We start from the raw sequence: 23,208 nt of genomic DNA on the forward strand, positions 1-23,208 counted from the left end.
GCCCTCCCCTTCCAGCCCTTTCCCTATATAAACATAAACCTACCTCCCCATTACTCCTTTCTGTTCCAGTCCCAGTGTTCTGCTGTCCCCCTCCCTTAAGATCCTGGCTTTCTTGAACTCTCTTCTGATAGCACTTGGTATCAGACTGTGATCATGACTATGATCTTTTTAGGTCTTTCTTTTATCTGATATTAACTGGAATATTTTAAATGATTTGCTTTATAAACAGAACTACCCAAGATGTGTAATGATTTCCAAAGAGGCCTTAGATGGTCAGAAATGGAGTGAATTAGGACAACAATCACACTACAAGTGTAGTTTTCCTTTGTTCATTCTGCAGTTTTCTTCAGTTTTCTAGTGGTTTCATCTGCTGCTCTAAATTTCCTTTGCACATTTTACATTTCCTCAGGAGTGCATGCCCCTTAGTGGCAGAACTAAGAATTTTCCCCAAGTGTTAATGGCTCATCAAACATAACTTTTTCTCCCTTTCATTTCATGTAAACAAATAGTTATTACTGTGATCTTTCTTACCCATTAATGATTTTTTGTTGTTTTGGTTTTCGTTTTCTGAGACAGGGTTTCTCAGTGCAAGAGCCCAACCTATCCTGGAACTTGGTTTGTAGATCAGGCTATATTAAAAGTTCTCTCTCTCTCTCTCTCTCTCTCTCTCTCTCTCTCTCTCTCTCTCTCTCTCTCTCTCTTTTTACAGTTCCGTAAACACTTTCTTCAGACTTAATAGCACAATGTCTCTACATCTTACCTTCTTTTATGGTTAAACACAAAGGAGTTCGTCCTAGTGGGGAAGGTGTGACAAGATACTTGTGCTTGTTTTAAGATGAGTTCATAGACCCACTTCATCTTCTTGAGCCATGATTTCATCTCATAATGTGAAATTTCCTTACCTGTAGTTGAATAGCTGCACTCATCAACTCAGATCCTTGGCCACTTTCATGTTTTAAAGAAAAGTAGTATGGTCCTATTAAATACAATTAAGAAAATCAGAAAAAGGAAAATTAACTTTTTTAATTTTATTGATTTCTATTGAGCTCTACATTTTTCTCTGCTCCCCTCCCTGCCTCTCGCCTTCCCATCAACACTCTCCCATGGTCCCATGCTCCCAATTTCCTCAGGAAATCTTGTCTTTTTCTAATTCCCATGTAGATTAGATCCATGTATATCTCTCTTAGAGTCCTCATTGTTGTCTAGGTTCTCTAGGATTATGATTTGTAGGCTGTTTTTCTTTGCTTTATGTTTAAAAACCACTTATGAGTGAATACATATGATAATTGTCTTTCTGGGTCTGGGTTACCTCACTCAAAATAATGTTTTCTAACTCTATCCATTTGCCTGCAAATTTCAAAATGTCATTATTTTTTTCTGCTGTGTAGTACTCCATTGTGTAAATATACCACATTTTTCTTATCCATTCTTTGGTCAAGGGGCATTTAGGTTGTTTCCATGTTCTGGCTATGACAAACAAAGCTGCTATGAATATAGTTAAGCACATGTCTTTGTGGCACGATTGAACATCCTTTAGATATATACCCAAAAGTGGTATTGCTGGGTCTTGAGGAAGGTTGTATCCTAATTTTCTGAGAAATTGCCACACTGACATCCAAAGGGGCTGTACCAGCTTGCATTCCCACCAGCAATGCAGGAGTGTTCCCTTTACCCCACAACCTCTCCAGCATAAGTTGTCATCAGTGTTTTTGATCTTGGCCATTCTTACAGGTATAAGATGGAATCTCAGAGTTTTTTTTATTTGCATTTCTCTGATGACTAAGGATGTTGAACATTTCCTTGAGTGTCTTTCAGCCATTTTAGATTCCTCTGTTGAGAGTTCTCTGTTTAGGTCTGTACTCCATTTGTTTTTATTGGATTATGTGTTCTTTTGATGACAAATTTCTTGAGTTCTTTATATATTTTGGAGATCAGACTCTGTCTTATGTGGGGTTGGTGAAGATCTTTTCCCATGCTGTAGAGATGGCTCAGCCATTAAAGGCTAGGGTCACAGCCAAAAATGTAAGAAAATTAACTCTTAATCTCAACTAACAGACTAGTTGACAGGCTTTGGCAGTTGACAGGTTTTCAAATTCATTCTTAGGTAGTTAGACCATGTAGCAGGACTTTCCCTTGTGTGTATCTTTAGCATTGCCCCTCATGTTAGGTCCGTTATGACTGTAACTTTAAATGACCACATACTAGCCTATTTTGTATTACTTATGGTAAAAGTGTAGGTGGTGTACTGTTTCTTTAAACACAACTCTGAAGGATAAATAGTTATTTTCCTTTGGTACTTTAAGATAGGAACTCATGTAGCCTAGGCTGACCTGAAATTCACTGAACGGCTCAGTAGGACCTTTAATTCTTGGTTCTCTTGCCCACACCTTTCAAGTGCTGGGACTACAGGCTTGCAGTGCCCACATCCAGCTCTGGGAAAACAATAATTATAATAAAATGGTGAGCAATTTTATTTATAAAACCAGTGCCTATTGTTTTTAAACATGAACATGAAACTTGAAGGAACTGGTGGATACTTGAGATAGTAAAATACTTTAGATCATTAGAAGCAAGTGGAATAATTATTTATTGTTGGATGAAGAATCTTTGCCATAAATCTTAATGTTAATACTGTATTCTTTTGTAGATCATGGAGCTATGTGGTGCAACAAGACTTGGTTACTTTGGAAGAAGTCAGTTCTACATCGCTTTGAAACTTGTAGCTGTTGCCCAGTCTGGTTTCCCATTAAGAGTGGAAAGTATAAACACAGGTAAATGTGACATACTTGAGGTACAAAAGTGGAGATAGTCTTCTAATTACAAATGAAGCCAAAGTCAATGTACTTTGAGTTTTTCTAGTATTATAATGGCCCTTGTGGCTTTGAAGTGTCATGACCTAATTGTCACTTGTTGATATGTGAGAACATTAGAAAAACATATCTGTTTTATATGTGTTACGCTAAAGAATATGCTTAACCACCTAATGAATGCTATGGTTTTTAAGTTTTAATTTTATTTGTGTGTATGAATGTTTGACCTGCGTGTATGTCCATACACGTGTGTGCCTGGTGCCTGTGGAGGTCGAAAGAGGGCATTGGATCCTCTAGAACTGGAGTTAAGGACCGTTGTGAGCCACCCATGTGGGTGCTAGGAATTGAACCAGGGTCTTCTGCAAGAGTAACAACTACTCTTAACTGCCAAGCAATCTCCAGCTTCCTCCATCTTCCAGCCTCCTGTACAATATGTATTTGATGACAATGGTAAAATGATTGTTTGTTTATAACATTAAAACTCACCTAGAAAGAATTTAGGCAAATACTTTTATAAAAGTAAATGATAGGGCTGGAGAGATGGCTCAGTGGTTAAGAGCATTGCCTGCTCTTCCAAAGGTCCTGAGTTCAATTCCCGGCAACCACATGGTGGCTCACAACCATCTGTAATGAGGTCTGGTGCCCTCTTCTGGCCTGCACACACACACACACACACACAGAGAATATTGTATACATAATAAATAAATAAACATTTAAAAAAAAACTTAAAAAAAAAGTAAATGATAGTGACCTCTATGTGTGGCTTCCTTATTTTATTCTTTTCTATTGTGGTTTTTAATATGTATGTATGGGGTGGGGGTGAGTGTGGGGTCTTATCCATGCTAGTCAAGTGTTTTCTCAGTGGGCAATGACCCTAGTCCTCATTTTATTTTGAGACAAGTTCTCACTAAGTTTCCCAGGCTGGCCTTGATTTTATTCTGTAACTTAGGCTGGCCTTGAGTTTGCTACTCTCCTGTCTCAATGTCCTAAGTAGCTAGAATTATAGGACTAAGCCACTCAGACCAGCTTCTTACCTTGTATTTGCTGGTGTTTTGTTTGGGAAGATGTTCCATTTTAATCTTAGAACAAGCTCTGGTTAGAGCTGGCAAGATGGCTTATTCGCAAGTAAAGTGTTGACTGCCTATTTGAAGCCATTGCGCCCATGTGGTAGAAGAAAAGAATGGACTTCACGAAGTGTCCTTTGACCTCCCCACATGTATATCATGGTGCTCGTGCACATGTATTCACATGAGTGCTCATACACGCATGGGAGTGAATAAGAGGACAAATCTACAAAAACACCCTTTCTAGTTAATAGAGACAATATTAAAGTATTAGTAAACTTGATGTGGAAATGTCATATATCAATCTGTTGCTTTCATTGTTTAATTATTAAAGAAACTGCTTGGCCTGATAGGTTAGAACATAGGTGGGTGGAGTAAACAGAACAGAATGCTGGGAGGAAGAGGAAGTGAGGCAGATGCCATGCCTCTCCTCTCTGGGGCAGACACGATGGACGTAGGCTAGAATCCTTCTCCGTAAGCTGCTGCCTCATGGCGCTACACAGATTTTTAGAAATGGGTTAGTCGAGATGTGAGAGGTAGCCAGTAAGAGGCTAGAGCTAATGGGCCAAGCAGTATTTAAATGAATACAGTTTGTGTGTTGTTATTTTGGGTAAAGCTAGCCGGTGGCCGGGAGCCAGGCGGTGGGAAGCGGCCCGCAGCTCCTACAACATAAACTGAAACTTCATTACTCACCTTACAATGTTTGCCTCAGATAATTCCTTTTTTTCTTTTATTAGAGACTTATTGATGTAAAACAACATACACATTCTATAAAGAGAGATACCTAAATGTAGTTTCATACTTTTCATGAGAAAGGGGAAATGAGAAAGTATGAATTTCTGCAATATTCAGATATTTCAGTCTTCCTGTGTAGCCTGGGCCAGCCTCAAACTCAGGCCCTGGAACGCCTGTACGCTAAGATTACAGGTGTTTGCCCACAGGCCTAATAAAATGGATACTGTGTGAAGTATTAACTTAGTCTTCTGTCACCTGGAAGTTCTCACTGTAGTCCATCCTCTGGCTTGTCACCCACTCTTCTGTTGAAAGCTTAAGTTCTCAGAGAATTTTGGATTCTTTATATCCTTACTAGATAGGCTTAGCAGTTTTATTCCTTTAGGTTGGGGATCTATGGAGAAGCAAAGCCATGCCAAGCTTGAGGGACACACATCTTTAATCCTAGCAGAGGCAGGCAGATCTCTGAGGTTTTGAAGCCAGCCTGGTCTGCTTTTAGCAAGTTCCAGCCCACCAAGACTACATAGTAAGACCCTGTCTCAATAAAATGAAATAGAAATGAAGCTAATTGTGTTAGCCAAAAGTACACCTTACTTTGAAAATGATTCTTTGGTTGTATTGCTCTAAATTATGAGTTATGGTTAGCCTGAAACACAGTGTCAGTTTTTTAATCCTCTGTTCAAAATTGATGGAGAGCCCTGGCAGATAAAAGGCAGTGGTGGTGCACACCTTTAATCCTAGTGCTTAGCAGGCAGAGGTAGGAGGATCTCTGAATTTGAGACCAGCCTGGTCTGCAGAATGAATTCCAGGACAGCCAGGGCTGCCCATAGAAACCCTGTCTCCACCAGCAAAAAACTGATGGAGAATATTGGCAATAGGAAAGTAATAAGCTAGACTGAAATTGGGTAGATAGAAAACCATGTACTCAGCTGGGCATGCTGGGCACACAAGGAGTTTCCTTCTAAATTAGCCTAGTCTCAGACTTCCTTCAGTCAGGGCTCTGACATCTTACTTAAAATCCCTAGTGCAAGTAGAAGCAGCCTAGGCTATGGTTCTGGGTGATCCTGAGTGACCTGTCACTACTCAGCAATCTCAAAACCTCAGGTTCTTTGTAAGTAGGAACTTCGCAGGATCCATGCAGTTAACACACACACACACACACATAGACATTTACATAGCTCTTGATTGCCACCCATCAAAGAATATTTTTGTTTTATCATGTCTTTGGTAAGATTCTTCCTAAATTGTCCCAAGAAAGAGAAATTTAGAAATCACTAAATTTAATAGTGATAGTTAATATCTAGTTCACCTCCTATTTCATCTTTTCATATGGGTGTCCTTTCTATTTGAAATAATACTAGGTTGAACATACCTAATGGGAAAATCTAAAATTCAAAATATATTAAGTACTAACATTACACTCAAAAGGTTTATACCATCTCTGATTGGGGTTTTTATCTAAACCATACAAATAAGCAGATTTTCCATAAACTCTGAAATGTGAACACCTTTGTTCCCAAGTATTTCAGGTAAGAAGTACTGAACATGTCATCATTTTTGTGGTTAACAGTAAAGGATCTTCCTCTTCCACGATTTGTGGCTTCAAAGAATGAACAAGAATCTCGCCACGCAGCCTCCTACTCTTCGGACTCTGAAAGCCAGGGCTCTTACTCTGGTGTGATTCCTCCTCCTCCTGGCAGGGGACAAGTTAAGAAGGGGCCTGGAAGCCATGATGCGGTTCAGCCTCGTCCATCTGCAGATCAGCAGGTAGGCACACGCTTGGAAATGTCTTCAGCCAGGGTCCTGGGAGAGAGTTACTTACAAACACCTGTTTGTATTTGTAATTAAAATGTCACCGCAAAATGAAAATTTTTAAAGAACATTTTTCCCTAGGAACCTGCATCTCCAGTAGTTTCACCCCAGCAATCCCCACCAACTTCTCCACACACTTGGAGGAAACATAACCGTCATCCCAGTGGGGGAAATAGTGAGAGACCTCTCACAGGACCTGGGCCGTTCTGGTCACCTTTTGGTGACGCACAACCAGGTATTTTGAAATTCTTTAGAAATACTCTTTTTAATTTTGTAAATTAAAGGAAATCAATAGCATTCCTCTAAGAATTATCCCCAAATCATTTTTCCTTATAAATTAAGGTAAATATGAGCAAAACCAATTATGAAGTTTGTAGGTAGATGCCAACTGCTTTGGAAAGTAGTAGTTACATCTGTGATGCTTAGGCAAAAGATTATGGATGCCAGGTAGCCTGGTGGTACAATGAATAATTATTTCCTACAATCTTGGGTGTATAAGGATTTTAATATTGACAAGGAAAACACAAAATAACTAAAAAGCTTTAAATGAAACATTTTTAATTGAACAGCAAGGATTCCATTTCTTTACAATGATAGAGAAAGAGGGAGACTATCACAGCACATACACGATAGTCCATTGTCATGTGTGAGTCAACCTGGTAACTTCTTGTCTCTTTAAACACGAGTCAGCGTGGTCCGTTCTCCTTTTAGGCTCTTCTGCTGGTGATGCGGTGTGGTCTGGGCATTCCCCCCCTCCACCTCAAGAAAACTGGGTCAGTTTTGCAGATACTCCACCAACCAGTACTCTTTTAACCATGCATCCTGCTTCTGTCCAGGTGTGACATTTTATTGGAATTGCATTTTTATTTGCTTCATTCTAAAGTCGCTGCAGTCATTGTTTTTATATTTTGCTATTGCAGATTTTACAAATGCAAGTTCACTTTTACTTAAAAAAAAAATGAGAGCTCTGCTCTGTGCTATTTCTTCAAGTCTGTTACCCACAGAGTGTCTCACTAAGTTCTGGCTGGTTTTATTTCTGTTTCTAATTCCCTAGTGAAGTTTTAAAAGATTTCTACATCTGGGAATATATTCGCTTGGCTTTCTTAGCACATTTTTCATAACTTTCTGTTGCTTACATAAATGCTGTCATCCTACATGTTTATATACTCACTGTGCGAAAACATATCCAGTAACCTGACCATAACATTATGTGGTTTGCTAATGACTTCTTACCTTTTAAATATCCTCAAAAAAGTAAATTTTACTTTCACAGGAAAGCACCTAGCAATCTTGGTCCTTGTAAGCATTTAGATAGATGCTGTACTGAGGAAACAATGTTTCATTGCAGGACCAGACAACAGTAAGAACGGTAGCCTCAGCTACTACTGCCAATGAGATTCGTAGGCAGTCCAGTAGTTGTGACGACCCCTGGAAAATAACAGATGAACAGAGACAGTATTATGTAAATCAGTTTACAACCATTCAGCCTGATCTGAACGGATTTATTCCAGGTGAGTCGTGGACAACAGTTCTTCTAGGTGGGCCAGGACAAAGTCTCCGTTTCATTATCTCAGACGTTGTTTTGTTGATCCTAGATTTTAATTATTGCTCACATTATTTGTCCAAAAGGACTTTATAGTTACTGGGAAACAAAAACATGACGTTTTCACATTATAATGTTACCTTTTCCCTAGTCTAAGACTGTTATCTTCTCTTCTTGCGTCTGTGTTCAGAATAACATTAAGTAAAACTTTTAATATTTCAGGATCTGCAGCTAAAGAATTTTTTACAAAATCAAAACTTCCTATTCTTGAACTTTCTCATATTTGGTAAGTGTAATCTATTAGTTCATGTGGGTTTCCAAAGAATTTGTAGTGCCTTAAAACTAGGACTAGACCGCCCTTAGGTACTGGTGGGGAACTCAGTGTGTCTGAGGCCAGTAAGCCTCTCTTTCTAGGAGAGAAATAAACAAGGGTAGTTAAAGACGTTCTTGTGACTTAGAACTAAAGCTGTGTTGACTGCCCCCTGATGCTAGTGTACTGTGTGTAGAAAAGGCTGCCTGTCGATTTTTCCTGGTGTTTATGAAGTTTATATCTAGCCAAAAGCATAGGAATAGTGCTTAGCTCTCGTGTTATATATAGATTAAGACTCTTAAGATAGCCGCCACATAATTGGAATTAGTCCTTAGAACACAAATTATAACTTCAAATTACTTTTAAAAATTGAATAACCAGATAAACATGATTTTACTTTATATCATTATTCTTCCCTGAGAGCAGGCATAGTGGTACAGGCTTTGTAATCATGGCTTTCGAGAGGCAGAGATGGATGGGTTGTGAGTTTAAGGTCAGCTTGAGCTATATAGTGAGACTTTGTCTCAAAAAATAGAGCAATGCACGTGAGTTCAATGTAGGGGGCAAAGACAGCAGAGCAGAGGCCATATTTTTCTATTAAACTTTAACCTACCTGTTTCCTTAAAGTGTAAAACTGTTGAACTTTGATAATAAAAACAGAATTTTAAATAATTTCTTGGAGTTTATTTTATGTACCTCACTTGAACTAAACTCTTACTAAAGTGCATTGGGAGTTAAAGGTAATATTTTGGTGACTTTAATTTTGGAGACCATTTTTCCTCTTGTGCTCTGAGAATGCCGAGCATGCAGGCACGCTGACGGGATCATACTGTGAGCACTCAGATGCCGATTGCTTGGTTCTGTGATACAGTTATTTGCTTTCTTACACCTCTTTGCACATATGGGAATTTTTTTAATTTTATTTTTTTTACTTCCCTGTGGGAGAAATTTTTGTCTACTTTTTTTTTTTTTTTTTTTTTTTTTTTTTTTTTTTTTNTTTTTTTTTTTTTTTTTTTTTTTTTTTTTTTTTTTTTTTTTTTTTTTTTTTAATAAATGAGGGGCTCCAAAGCAAAGTGTGGTGATAACGGGCTTGTCTTCCAGGGAACTCTCAGACTTCGATAAAGATGGCGCCTTGACACTGGATGAGTTTTGTGCTGCTTTTCATCTGGTGGTTGCTAGGAAGAATGGCTATGACTTACCGGAAAAACTCCCTGAAAGCCTGATGCCCAAGCTGATTGATTTGGAAGATTCAGCAGGTGAGAGAGACTGGCAGCCACGGAAAACTGCTTAGTCAGTGGTTCTCGCCTTCCTAGTGCTGAGATCCTTAAATAAGTACAGCTCCTCATGCTGTGCTGGCCACAACCATAAAATTATTTTCATTGCTACTTAATAACTATAATTTTGCTACTGTTATGAACTGTAACATGAATAATTTTGGAGATAAGAGTTTTGTCAAGGGTCATGACTTGGGTTAAGAACCACTGGCTTATGGGCTGGAGAGATGGCTCAGTGGTTAAGAGCATTGCCTGTTCTTCCAAAGGTCCTGAGTTCAATTCTCAGCAACCACATGGTGGCTCACAACCATCTGTAATGAGGAATGAGGTCTGGTGCCCTCTTCTGGCCTTCAGGCATACAGACAGACAGAATATTGTATACATAATAAGTAAATAAATAAATATTTTCAAAAAAAAAAAAAAAAAGAACCACTGGCTTAGATGAACCTAATACTTCATTTTGAAAAGGAAATTAAGATAGATGTTAAAATGAAGTTTAAAAGTGTAAACATTTTTATCAAGAGCACACATTTGGCTAAGCATGGTGGTATACAACCTTAATCCCAGTAGAGGCAGATCTCTTGAGTTTGAGGCCAGCATGGTCTACATATCAAATTCCAGACTGGCCAGAGATTCATACTGAGGCCCTGATTTAAAAAAAAAAAAAAAAAGAAGAAGAAGAAGAAGAAGTAAATAAAAGTGCACGATTTGTCAGGCTACAATGGATAGACTGAATTTGGATTATTAGGTATTCAGCTTTAATAGAGGTCCAGAAGGCTGGACATGGTGTGTCACACTTGGATTCCCAGCCTCTGGGAAGCCGTGACGGAAGATTTCTGCAAGTTCCCAGCCAGCTTGGGCTCCTGGATTAGACTGTGTCCCAAGGTAAAGTGAGAAAAGTAAACAGAAAAGCTTTCTTTGTACCCATGGAGGATAAGACTGGAGGAGGATCGCGCACTGCCGCTTGCTATTCACGGTTTCTAACTGCATGGGCCCTGTCTAAAGGAAGGAATGGTGAGCACTGTGAGTTTTCCCAGTCAGTCTGTCTCACCAGGCTTTTACCATAATTAATAAACATAATGGGTTATTTTGAAGACTTAAGAAATCTGGAAATTTTGAATTCGATCTTAGATTAATACCATTATGCATTATGATATATATGTAATCATTAACAAATAGCAGAAAAAGTAGATGCCTATTTATTGGTATCTTCAAAAGGAGAGAGACTATAATTGTTGAATATCATTTTCTTCTGAGTGAAGGAAAGACATTGGGCTGTCAAATTCCCAGTGAACCCAATTATAAAGCTGTTGATTGTCTTCAGTGCTCTTGTCCAAGCTCTCTTTCAGGTATGCCGACAAAAGGTCTTACTTTAAAGAGGGGAAGTAAAGCAGAATTGAACGCTTTAGTAGCCATGTGTTAACGTAGGGGCCTATGTCCATGGTCTGCCTTTCATATCACACAGAAACAGTCATATACACGGTCACTTTCCTCCAAACAGCTGTTCCCTGGGGCAAATTCGAACCCAGTCTTCTCTGATTCCTTAAAAATTTTTTGATTTTTTTTTCTTTTTAAATGAATTCTCTGATATTTTGGTTGAGGTTACATTAAATCTGTAAATTGCATTTGGTAGGATGGTCATTCTCACACTGTTAGTTCTACTGACCCATGAACATGAGGAGTCTTTCCTGTGTTTAGTGTCTTTCTCAATCTTTTTCTTCAGAAGGAAGTTTTTATTGTAGAGGGCTTTCCTCTCCTTGGTTAGCTGTCTACCCCACAGTATTTTATTGTCTTTGACGCTGTTGTAAATGAGTGTGTGTCCATTCTCTTTCTCAGTGTTTGTTGTTGATGTATAAAAAGACTACTGATTTTTTTGTGCTGCTATTTTGCTGAACAAGTTTTTCTGGTGTAAGTTTTGGAATCTCTTATGTATGGTATATCATCTGCAGATGAGGATAATTTGACGAGTTATTTTTCTGTTTAGATCCCTTTAATTTCCTTCTCTTTCCTTGTGGCTTCAGCTAGGGCTTCCAGGACTATTGAAAAGGAGAGGGATAGTGGGCAGTCCTTTCTTATTCCTTAATAGGCTGGCTTCAAGTTTTTCCCCATTTAAGATAATGTTGACTCTGGAGTTCTCATATGGAGTCTTTATTAGGTTGGGGTATGTTCCCTTTAGACCTACTTTCTCTAGAACTTCATCATGAAAACGTGTTGGATTTTGTCAAAGGCCTTTTCTGCATCTATTGATAATCATGTGATTTTTATCTTAAGTCATTTATATGATTTTCTGTGTTTATTTACTTATATATGTTGGATGAACTCTGCATTTCCACAATAAAGCCAGCATGATTATGGTAGTCAGTCTAGTGACTTATTTTGGCTAGGCAGTTGGAATTTTACATGCTTTTGAGGTTATTTGACACGTCTGTGCCTCTCAAAAATACAAAGCCCTACATTTCACCTCACTTGTCTCACTGGCTCACTGTTGTCTCATAGATAGGTGTCCTTTTGGGGTATAGTTTTATGGTAACAGCAAGGTTTGTAGAGAAGATGTTAGCAAATCAGTAGTTTTCAAAATAATTCCATGGAAAGATGGAGGAATTTTGTTTGCTCGAAAGCATTTGTGTTGAGGAAAGCTGACTTAATGCTTATTTATGTGGGACATCACAAGCCTTGACTGCAGACACACAGGGCAATGCCCCCTGGGGATTAGAGTATCCCAAACTCACCAGAGCAGAACTTGGGACCCTTCATTCTCCTGTCTGAGGTGTGCTGCAGGAGTGCACTGTGGGAAGCTGACAGGACTTCCCTGCTGTCAGAACAGTCTGCAGCCTTCTGCGTTGTTATCTGTCTAACATTGTTTTTTCTGTTTGTTTCTAATTTGACTTTTCATGGAAAGTTAGGAAGCCATGATGTTACATAGACTATAAATAATGTAAGTATTGTCTGCTGAAGTATCTGCTTTGGGAAAGGAAAATGAGAGTATAAATTACCACTTATACAAAATTATCTGTTAGCTACTCATAAATCATCCAAACTAAAATATGTTGTCGATAAGAATTTTTTGTATCTAAATTGCAGATGTTGGGGACCAGCCGGGTGAGGTAGGTTATTCAGGCTCTCCTGCAGAAGCACCTCCAAGCAAGTCACCATCGATGCCATCGCTGAACCAGACTTGGCCTGAGCTGAATCAGAGCAGTGAGGTTAGCAAAGCTTCCCTTTCTCTGCCTAAAATTAACTTGTTTATGGGAAGAAGCTTCAGACAAGATCAATTCAGCACAGGCTTCCTCAAGTACATACACAGCACAGGGTTCCTCCAGTACATACACAACACAGGCTTCCTCCAGTACACACAGCGCAGGGTTCCTCCAGTATACATACAGCACACAATTCCTCTAGTACACACAGCACAGGGTTCCTCCAGTACATACACAGCGCAGGATTCCTCCAGTACACACAGCACAGGGTTCCTCCAGTACACACAGCACAGGGTTCCTCCAGTACACACACAGCACAGGGTTCCTCCAGTACACACAGCACAGGGTTCCTCCAGTACACACAGCACAGGGTTCCTCCAGTACACACAGCACAGGGTTCCTCCAGTACACACACAGCACAGGGTTCCTCCAGTACACACAGTTAGAAGACCTAAAAAGGTGACAGAAAGAGTAGTAATCATGTGGCTTGTGAGTTTTTTGTACTGTGTGCACTGTCACATGATTTCCACCATCCATCTGCACTAAAGCCTTCTGAATTAGGTAGGGCAGATGCATAAATTGAAAGTCAAAGAAGGAGTGACTTAACCAGATCTTGTGTCTCAGGAGACTCAAGAGCAAGATTTGGACACAAGTCCTTTGCTCTGTTATCAGCTGCATGTCCACTGAATCTTCACAGTTGTATATGTAGGATAGGTGAGGACACGTTTGCAATCATAGCATTAAAGTGATACAAGTCACTAGTGTAGCTTTCTGCATAAAAGAAGTATTTTCTGCAACCCAAACTAAAATTAGTTTTATTTAAATACAAAATGGAGGCCAGGCATGGTGGCATACACCTTTAATCTTAGCACTTGAGAGGCAAAGGCAGGAGGATCAGTGTGAGCTCAAGGCTACCCTGGTCTACATAGTGAGTTTCAGGACAGCCAGAACCATGTAGAGAGACCCAGTCTCAAAAGAAAATAGTAATAATAATACAAAATGAAGTCTTTTTACCCTATTAACTATGGCCAGTGGTATTCAAAACAGAATAGGGGCAAATGCACTGTTTCCCGACGGCTTGGACTTGGGCTGTACAGGAGTAGGAGAGCATTCTCAGCAGTAAGTGGAAGGCCTAGCACCCCATCCTCATACCCCTTGAGGTCCCTCTGAAGAACTGCTGTGCTCTGGCCACCTCCATTTTTAGCCTTTTAAACAACTTTCCTTGTTAACTGAGTTTCCTATCTATAAGTTGACTTTAGCGAAAGCAAACCTTTGTGCTTTCCCGTCTTTTAAAGTCAGAAAAATATTTTGTTAAAGTCATGCTAGTTAATTTGGGGCTGCTGGGAAATGGAGAACTGGCAATTCTGTGTGCCCATAGCTCCTCCATTGCAGCACCACCTTCAGTCGGACGTAAAACGTAAACCGTTAGCTACATGTGTGTGAGGAGGGCGGGAGGGAGCCTTGGAGAGCTTGCTAGTAGAGATGCTTATGGGTAGGGTTAGCATTATAAGGCTGCATTTGGACTTTTTGTCATGTTTTTAAAAGCAACATTAAGTTAATGGAGTACTGTCAGGCCATTGTGGACAGTTTGTACACAAGCTCAACTCTTCCCAAGCATCAGGCTCCAGAGTCCATTCTAAAGGAATCAGATGTGACCACTGATTGAGAGATGGGGATAAAAGTACTTTTCAGTTCTGATTTCAGGTACATGTGCTATCCCTTGCAAAAGGTCCTAACAGGTTTTATTTTATAATACTTTGTAAGAAGATCATAAATGACATAATTTTTGTTGTTTTGCATAAAAGACCAAAAAGCTAGTGAGATAATGATTTAAACTGTTTTGATAATAGGTATTAAATATATAATTGCAATATAATATAATATTTTATATTTAATAAAATATATTTTATCTACTACAAACTTAATATTTCATTGTTTATTTGTCACTGATGGATATAGATAAGGTGCTATAGGAGAAAACACTAACAATAATCCCTAACTTTTTAAAGCACTTTTGATACACTAATCTGTTCAAAAGGCTCTTTTCCTAATTTAACTTCATAGTTCCTCACAACACTCCTATGAGGTAGGTATTTCTAATTTCATGTTAAAGATGGAGAAACTGAAACACAGAGGTTGTGTAACTCAGCCGAGTGTGCACAGCTAGCTGGTAGGCCAGAAGTCAGATGCCCGAGCCTGGTGCTGTCCTTGTCATGGGGCTTAGTTCTGCATGTAAGCTGTTTTCTAATATGTAGACAGTTCACTTCCTTCTAAATCCTTACAACAACCATTATTGAAGAAGGAATTAATTATATTACCAAATTTGGTAAATGAGTTTCTGATATGAAAGCTCATGATAAAAGTGAGCTATTGTGAGCTTTACTCACAACTTTAAATCAACATTATTTTTCAAGTTAAAATAACCTGTAGGAAATGTTGCTAAATGCTTCTGTTAACCATTTTGTAGGTAATTTTCAGCAGTACTCTCATTTGCTAAAATCTAATTTCTATATGTCTACTCACATTGAATATCACTATTTTAAATAGAAAGTTGAACTTTGAAGCATAAAAGCATATATTCTCACAAATTGAATCATATAAAGGATTCTGGTTAATGAGGTAGTTGTGTCTGTGTGTAAGCATTCATGTGTATATAATGTATATGTGTAAGTAGTTGTTTTCCTCTTTAGAGGACTACTCATCACTTTAAGAATCAAATTCAAATGATAGTTTTGATACAGTTTTGATGTAAAAATTCTGTGCTGTTATTAAGATCTCAAATGGAATTTACTGTAATTAATGTTGACTTATCATTCCACCTATTTTAAGAGGTATGATATTTCTTTGTGTACCTCTATTAGAAAAGTAGTTTTTCCCATGCATCTCCTGTGTATAACACATACTCAGATGCTTGATTTGCTCTCATGGCCGCATTCTGATTTTCCTAGCATGGGGAGGGTGCCTGATTGGCAGTTCTGTCTTGTGATCTGGCATGGCCCTGTTCGTAGTGCTGATCGCAGAGGTTGACTTGCTACAAATTGACAAATAAGCTCAAACGTTATTAATTCCAGAATTCTTTGCATTTTATCTGTGATATCTTATTAAATATCTATGCATTCATAAAAGGTATGTGCACGTACATGATGGAATCCTCTTTCTGGGGCTGCACTGGCAAGTCGCGCTGAATGCTCTATTTTATCAGAACGTCAGCTCCTTAGCCTCTTTAAATGAGTGTTTTAACTGGAGTTTAACAGGATTTGAAGTTAAACTTTGTTCTAGACAAGACAACCCCTGTGCATTTCATCTTGGTTGCCATTTTCATCACTTATCCTTTGTTTTCTTTATGGTGTTTTGACTCTTAATTTTGTAAGAGTTTTAATCTCATCTATAGAGATTGCATTAAAAATTTACCATACATTTGATTATGAAGATAGTCATCTTATGTCAATAAGATGGCCCAGCATAGACACATATGAAGTGATTGTGGGAATTAGAAACTACAGAAGTTTATTAATCTGGGAACGCAGCTTACAGTGCAGCCTCTGAATGACTTTGCTGAGTCTTCTCCAGTGGTCTCTGCGCTTCTCCCCATGCTGACTTATCTCTCCTCTGTCTGTTCAGCAGTGGGAGACATTTAGTGAACGCTCTTCAAGCTCACAAACTCTGACCCAATTTGATTCTAACATTGCACCAGCTGATCCTGTAAGTCAATCACTTAGCTTGCTTGTTTGAAATTAATTTTATTAACCCAATTTCCATCATTATGGTTTTTAGCGATATGCATGATTCAGTGTAGTGCTTAGAGGGAAATTTGGCAGGCCTTTTGATTTTTTTGTGTGCTTAATAGTGAAAGAACACTTTTGCTATTCTTTGTATTTTGGTTAGAGAAAACTTTATGTTTAAAATCTGGTACATGTGTCTGTGAGGAGTATTTTGTGACAGTTGATTTAGTTAGCCATGTTACTATCTGCTAAGTGTATGTTTTATTAAATATACTGCTTGTATCAGTGGAGTAACCTTATGTAAATATTTTATGTGTATGCTTATACGTCATGTAACATGTACTCTATATGTAAATATTTATGCAGTGTCTTTTTTAGTATTCCCAATAACATACCTTTTGTTTAATTGGTGTCTTGAGTTCTGGTAAAGAAAATTGAGTTCAGCACAACAAAAGTAAATGGATAGAGATCACTCCTGTGCCACAGAGCCTCTGTCTTGTCTTCTGTGATTTTCTGTGTTGCTTTTTAAAAGATGCTACAAAGTTCATATTCTGATTTTAAAAATAAATTCTGTCCCTATAGACTTATACCGCTACCTGCCCCTCAGGTCCTTGAAATCTTTTAAACTTAGCTGGAAATCATTCTTCTTACTATCCATTCCTTTGTGTGGTCTTTTTCTCTCGTTTCCTTTACGGAGGACACATGCTAATAAGCATACTGATGAAAAGAAGAAAGTAACTAGGGAGGAGGGAGAATGTAAAGGTGGCACTTTCTTTAAGGGGCAGAAAAGAAGGGTGCAGAGAGAGTGACACATGGCGTTCATGTCTGTGCCCTCCTCCGCCGTTGCTGAGGTCTGAGCCAAGAGCCTGGGTCATGCTGGAACTGAGCTCTGTCTTGTAGATGCTTTTGATCAGAGACAGCCAGCGCATGTCCAGCTTAAAGGGTCTTGGTGTTTAGTGTGGTTTTGGGGAAAGTGGGATTTAAAGAAAATACTGCTTCAGCAGTAAATTAATGAAGTTTCAATGTGTTTTACAATTTTATAGAGGATGCTTTTATAGCTGCTGAAATAAATCCAAACGTAATGTATGAATGGTTTAAAAATGTTAAGGCTATAATTTATTGTCTCAGGGGCTAGTTAGTATGTGGATTACTCATGCATTTGCTTTTTTTTCTACTGTGTTTAAACCTTGTCTTTGTTTTTAATTTCTGAAAACTTCATGAGAAATAGAAAACATTGAGATTTTTGCTGCAGCCACAGTTCTGGTCCCTTGGAATGTGACAAGCTGTAGAACAAGAGTTTACCTTTAAGTCTCTTTCAGCTTTGCTTTTATTACTCCTGTCATAGTTATTGTGTGGTTTAACTAATGGAAATGTTTTATGAACTAGCAATTTAAAAAACTTGATTAATTTTCTAATACTTAAAAGGTAGGGAGCATAGTTACTGATTGTGTTAGTGGTCTTCCAGACCAGGCAAGAACAGCAGCTGGGCTTTTGCTTACTTATTTGTTTGCTTTTGGTTTGATTTTGAGACAGAGTCTTGTGTAGCCCAAGCTTACCTTGAACTCTACTCCAGACTGGTGGGAAATGTCGAAAAAGAAAATTTGATGTTCTTATATGTTAGAAATAAAGTCCAGATTCATGAGTACCAACTCTGGTGATAAAAACAGGGCATGGTGACAGTTCCCAAAGTTCTAGCGCTTGGGAGGCTGAGACCCACGATTCTAGGCTACATAGAGAGAGACTCTCTCAAAAAAAATCAGGAAAAGACCCAAACTTTTTATATAACTCAGTACTTTTTATCACTATCTATAACTTGGCATAAGACTTAAGAAAATAAGAAATGGTTTATTGAGATTTTAAACTTGAATTTAGACTTGTGAATTTGGTCAAATAGAGGTGATACTATTAAATACTTAACAATCAGCTTCCTATAGTGTGTTGCGGGGGTCGGGGGACATGATAAATTTAAATCTTGATTCTCCAACCCATTTCCATCCTCATTTTAGGTTCTCTATTAGGAGAAAACTCTACTTTCAGTTAGTTGTGTCCTCTTATATTAGTGTCTGACACTTCATTTACTACCTTAATGTTGCCAGTCTGCAGGCTACAGCCTGTAACCACACTCTCCCATGACCCTTTGCGAGGCTTGTATAAATAAACAGGGATTACAGTTAAGTGAATCAGGACATGTTTAGCTGAATCACCATGGGGTAGGGGGAGCAAAAACAAACTCACACTGCTGTTCTAGTTTGAATTTAATATTTTCATTTAATGGGGTGGTTTTACAAACAAAATTTTGATAGTCATTTGCTGAGTAAAGGTCTGTGAAAACAGCCTGCTCTACTGACATTTGGCACCTCTTACACGGTGTCACACATCACAGTAGCTTCGCAGTTCTAGTGAAGCTGAAGCTTTCCTGAGCTTCCAGGAGAATATGCTGCTAGGGTGAATGTGATCACCAAGGACACTCTAGACTGATGGCAAATGAAATGTTCTAGTCTTTGTTCTTGAGTGCTCTAGAGCTGAGCGGGTCAGCATATAAAAAGGCTTAGCTTGATCACCTGGTAGACCAGCACCCTTTCTGTGATATTCTACAGAAATGAAAGGTGCCAGAAACAAGACTTCAGTCTTCAACAAACCAATTTAATTACTCTTAATTGATGATCATGATAATGCTGATTGTGATAATTATCATGGTATATGGCTGAACAGAACCAGAAGTGGCAGAGAGGATTGGGTAGTTCAACCCAGGGTGTTTGGGGAAGTTTTAGACAAATAAGATACATTATTTATTGATAATTTTTTTAAAGCTCAAGAACCCTTTTATTGGCATTTAAGAGGAAATCAACAGGACAAGCAAGTTTTAACTCAGTGTTTCTCAGCCTTTCTAACACTGCAACCCTTTAATGTAGCTCTTGTCGTCGTGACCCCAACCATAAAATCATTTTCATTGCTACTTCATAGCTGTAACTTTGCTACTGTTATAAATCATAAATACTTGATATGCAAGATATCTCACATGTAACCCCGGTGAAAGGGCTATTCAATCCCAAAGGGGTCACAACCCACAGGCTGAGAACCACTGATGTGATTCTTGGCAGCTGTCAGGAAGGTGGGAGATGGAGACGAGGAAGAAAAACAATCATGGTTTTCAGCTAAGGTCTAAAAAGCTGGCAGGTTCAGCAGTGGAGGCTGGCAAGCATCTGCCTGGCAGGAGAGGGACAGATTTTGGAGAATTTTCCACCCACAGTATCAGGGATGCCCAGTAACTGAGAGAAAAAGAGAAAGACGGGAAAAAGAAAAGTGGGCAGGCTGCGTGCTGGAGGTCATGGAAGTGCTTCCCTGTGTGTCCTGATTGAGAGTGAGAGTTGGCAAAAGTAGACAGCAGCCTTCAGAGCAGAGCATATCGTGAACAAGATAAGTTTTGTGTGGTGATAGCATATGGCACACATATGTGTTGGGGGAGGCTAGGGGTTAAAGAAAGTAGTTGAATCCAGATGGAGACATCTCAGTAGGCCACACTAAGATCAGCCTCACTTGGTTGTCAACTAGGAGCTAGCACCAAGTGCCAGAATGAGATAGGTAAGGAAGGGCAACTGGGAAGAAGACTTCGCTAACAGTGTGAAGAAGTCATGGGTCAAACAGCCGATGACCTCTTAGCACTAGAATGGAAAGTAGGCAGGACTGAATTAGATAGGAGGTCGTATTAGGATGGCAGGCATGTAGAAAATATGGAGAGATGAGCTTAATTGTGACAGTATGAAATGTTCTGAATTATATTAGTTAGGCTCCCAGCTACATGATATAAATGTGCAATTGGAAGTGGCTTTTGGATGATTTGAACAGGTAAAAGAAAGTGCTTGCTGCTGGTTTTCTAATGGTGGTGTGATGGGTTTTGTGGGGTTTACTGTTTTTGATTTGGAGACAATAGATGAGAGCAGAGAGGAAGTATGACCTTTTATAGACAGTCATGCTTCTTCATTGGCATATTAAAGTGAGTGCATTATCTGAGGTTAGGACTGGTCATCCATGTCAGGTTCATCTGTATTTTGTGATCTTCTTTGGGCTACAGAAGCCACTGGATTAAACCATCAGTAGCCAGTAATTGTGCAAGGACAACATGCTATTGAAATCTGATTGGTTGGTACAGACATAGCATGCCTTTTGGAAAATTAAGGCCAAGGTTTTTTTTATTACGTACTTTGTGTTTAAATAAAAATACGTAATAAAATTAGCTGATAGTTCACATCTTTAATCCTAGCACTTGGGAGTTAAAGGCCAGTCAGAACTACATGAGGAGACTGATTTGTTTTTTGTTTTGTTTTGTTTCTTAAAAAGGCAATGAAATTATATTTATTTGAAAGATACAGCAAATTTAATGTTTTATCTCATAGATTAAGAATATATGAAGATGCTAGATAAAAGGCTTAGTAGTTAAGAGCTCATTCTGCTCTTGCGAAGCTTGGAATTTGGTTCCCAGCATCCAAGTTAAGCCACTCTGAGGGATCTGATGCCTCTGGCCTCAGTGAGCACTAATACACATCCCCACACAGATGTATGAGTCTTAGTTTCTTTTTTATTTCTGTGACAAAGCACCATGAGCAAGGTAACTAGTAAAAATGATTTTAATTGGGCTTACAGTTCTAGGGGTTACAGTCCACGATGGAACAAAGGCACAGCACTAAGTGTTCAAACATATGAGCCTGTGGGGCCATTCTCCTTCAAACCACCACATAAACAATTAAAAATAAAAATAAATCTTTAAAAATGAAACAAAAATTATAAAAATATAGTTAAAATGGAAAAGATCACTGTAGAGGGGAATAAATTAACCTAACTTTAGCAATTAAAATATCAAGGATTACAATCATACAATTAAAAATCCATTCAGTGAGTGTATTGAAAATTTTGTGTCCAAGACAACAATCTGTGCACATTTAAAAGTGTCACAGACACAAACTATTTTAATGGTTTAATTATAATAAAAACAAAATACAAAGAATACTAAGTATATTAATCATGTACTGGGAAACATGCTATAAAGTATATTTTTTAAAACTATCATTTAGACACAAATCAACATAAAAGATACATACACACAAACTATAAAGAAAAGAAGTACAAACATGCTCAAATCATCAGAGAATACAACCAACTTCAGTGAGAAGCCACCAGCACCTACCAGGTTAGCAAAAACGAAAATTCTGGCAATATAAAAAACTCTTTAAACTAAGATGTTATTGATAAAGCCACATTTTTATAATCATAAATACGGCAGTGACTTAAATGTATTATTTTCAGTATTTTTTGAGAATGCAAGAGAAATCAGAACATTCACCTGTATATAAAATTAGTCTTTTAACTCTAGTTTTAGAGGTACAGGGAAAGATAGTGGTTCGGGTTTATTGGTTATTTACATGAATCCTGGTTAGATTCTCACTATCATAGGAACAGGAAATTACTCTAAATGATTTTGTCCTTGTAATAGCTGTGACAAATTTCTTGTAAACTGTTTAAGTTTAGACAACAAGAGTAAGCCCACAGCCTGTAAAATAAAAGGCGCATGCTGACGTGTCATTGTCCCTTAAGGGTTTGCTGTTCACTCGGTTTTGTCACCGTAACAGCGTCCAGCGTAAACTGAAGGCCAGTGCCCCTTCCTGCACGCACTGCTTACCTCACCTACAAGGACGGCATGATGAACACAGGAGGCCCCACCCTTCTGCCCTGGCTTTCCCCACAGGGTCCCACTGCACAGCTGGCCTCCTTCCTAGGGCTCCTCTCTGCCTTCCTTCTGGTTCTGAGGTCTTTCCTCTGTCGTCATCCTCTTTCTTGGCCTTTGCTCTTTCCTTCCTTTCAGAAGTCACTGCTGTCAACTACTTTACTCCTTTGAAGTCGCCTCTCCATAAGCTTAGACATATTTGATGTATTGCAGTCATAAAATCCTGACGTGTTAGTGGGGGCAGGGTCCTCATTGTTCCTTTAAAGTAGTATATTCCTTTATGGATAGGAGGCATTTAATTTACCTACAATTGCAATAGGACAGACTTCTAGCTATTCTTGTTTTGTAGGTTAAAAAAAGCAAAATTTTCTTAAGCAGTTTAGCAAAAACAATTTTCAGTCTGTCACTTAGCTTTTGAGTTGTCATGAAATATTTTAATTTACCTCAAAGGTTAACGTTTATCTAATCCTATCAAACCTTTGCATTTTGTTTTTATATGTTGTTTTGAACTCTGTTTTTAATAAGCAATTTTCATGAAATCTTTAATCATTCAATTTAAAATTACATTATGAAATCAAATTAGTGAGTATGTAAACTTGATTTTTTAAATTGAGCTTTTAATTTTTAAAGCTGTCCTGTTTGCATTACTGTGAATGAGAAACGCTGTGCAGGAGCTTTCTGTGCAGTCAGTCTTGAGGGTCCTGTGACTCCTAATGCCGATCTGTATTTGCTTCACTTGTCTCTAGGACACTGCTATTGTCCATCCCGTTCCCATTCGCATGACTCCGAGCAAAATCCACATGCAGGAGATGGAGCTGAAAAGAACGAGCAGTGGTAAGGAAGGCACGGCTCAGCTTGCTGCCAGACACTAGAAGGAATTAGTCTTCAAAGGGTTGATTTCTTTCATAAAAGATCTTGTTTTGTTTGTTTTTTTGAGGCAGGGTCTCACTTCATAGCCTTGGGTTTCCTGGAACTCTGTCTGTAGGCCAGGCCGTCCCTGAACTCACAGAGAGCCATCTGCCTTT

At 38.6% G+C, this 23,208-nt stretch overlaps 1 protein-coding gene across 8 annotated transcripts in view; it reads left to right on the forward strand.

Moving 5' to 3' along the window:
- Reps1 (RALBP1 associated Eps domain containing 1) overlaps positions 1 to 23,208 on the forward strand; it is a 67,768-nt gene that overhangs the window by 34,173 nt on the left and 10,387 nt on the right. For 4 of the 8 annotated variants that reach the window (XM_050159414.1, XM_050159415.1, XM_050159421.1 and 1 more), the window contains 10 exons: positions 2,648 to 2,771; positions 6,177 to 6,373; positions 6,500 to 6,653; positions 7,130 to 7,254; positions 7,767 to 7,929; positions 8,184 to 8,247; positions 9,373 to 9,527; positions 12,627 to 12,748; positions 16,364 to 16,444; positions 22,930 to 23,017. In XM_050159414.1, the coding sequence (XP_050015371.1) occupies positions 2,648 to 2,771; positions 6,177 to 6,373; positions 6,500 to 6,653; positions 7,130 to 7,254; positions 7,767 to 7,929; positions 8,184 to 8,247; positions 9,373 to 9,527; positions 12,627 to 12,748; positions 16,364 to 16,444; positions 22,930 to 23,017 (1,273 nt within the window). The remainder of the gene's footprint in view (positions 1 to 2,647; positions 2,772 to 6,176; positions 6,374 to 6,499; positions 6,654 to 7,129; positions 7,255 to 7,766; positions 7,930 to 8,183; positions 8,248 to 9,372; positions 9,528 to 12,626; positions 12,749 to 16,363; positions 16,445 to 22,929; positions 23,018 to 23,208) is intronic. The other 4 variants (XM_050159417.1, XM_050159419.1, XM_050159416.1 and 1 more) reach the window with 3 other exon arrangements.

Source organism: Alexandromys fortis, unplaced genomic scaffold (assembly GCF_014885135.2).
Source record: "Alexandromys fortis isolate MF-2015 unplaced genomic scaffold, M_Fortis_MF-2015_v1.1 scaffold_107, whole genome shotgun sequence".
NCBI classification, from domain to species: Eukaryota; Metazoa; Chordata; class Mammalia; order Rodentia; family Cricetidae; genus Alexandromys; species Alexandromys fortis.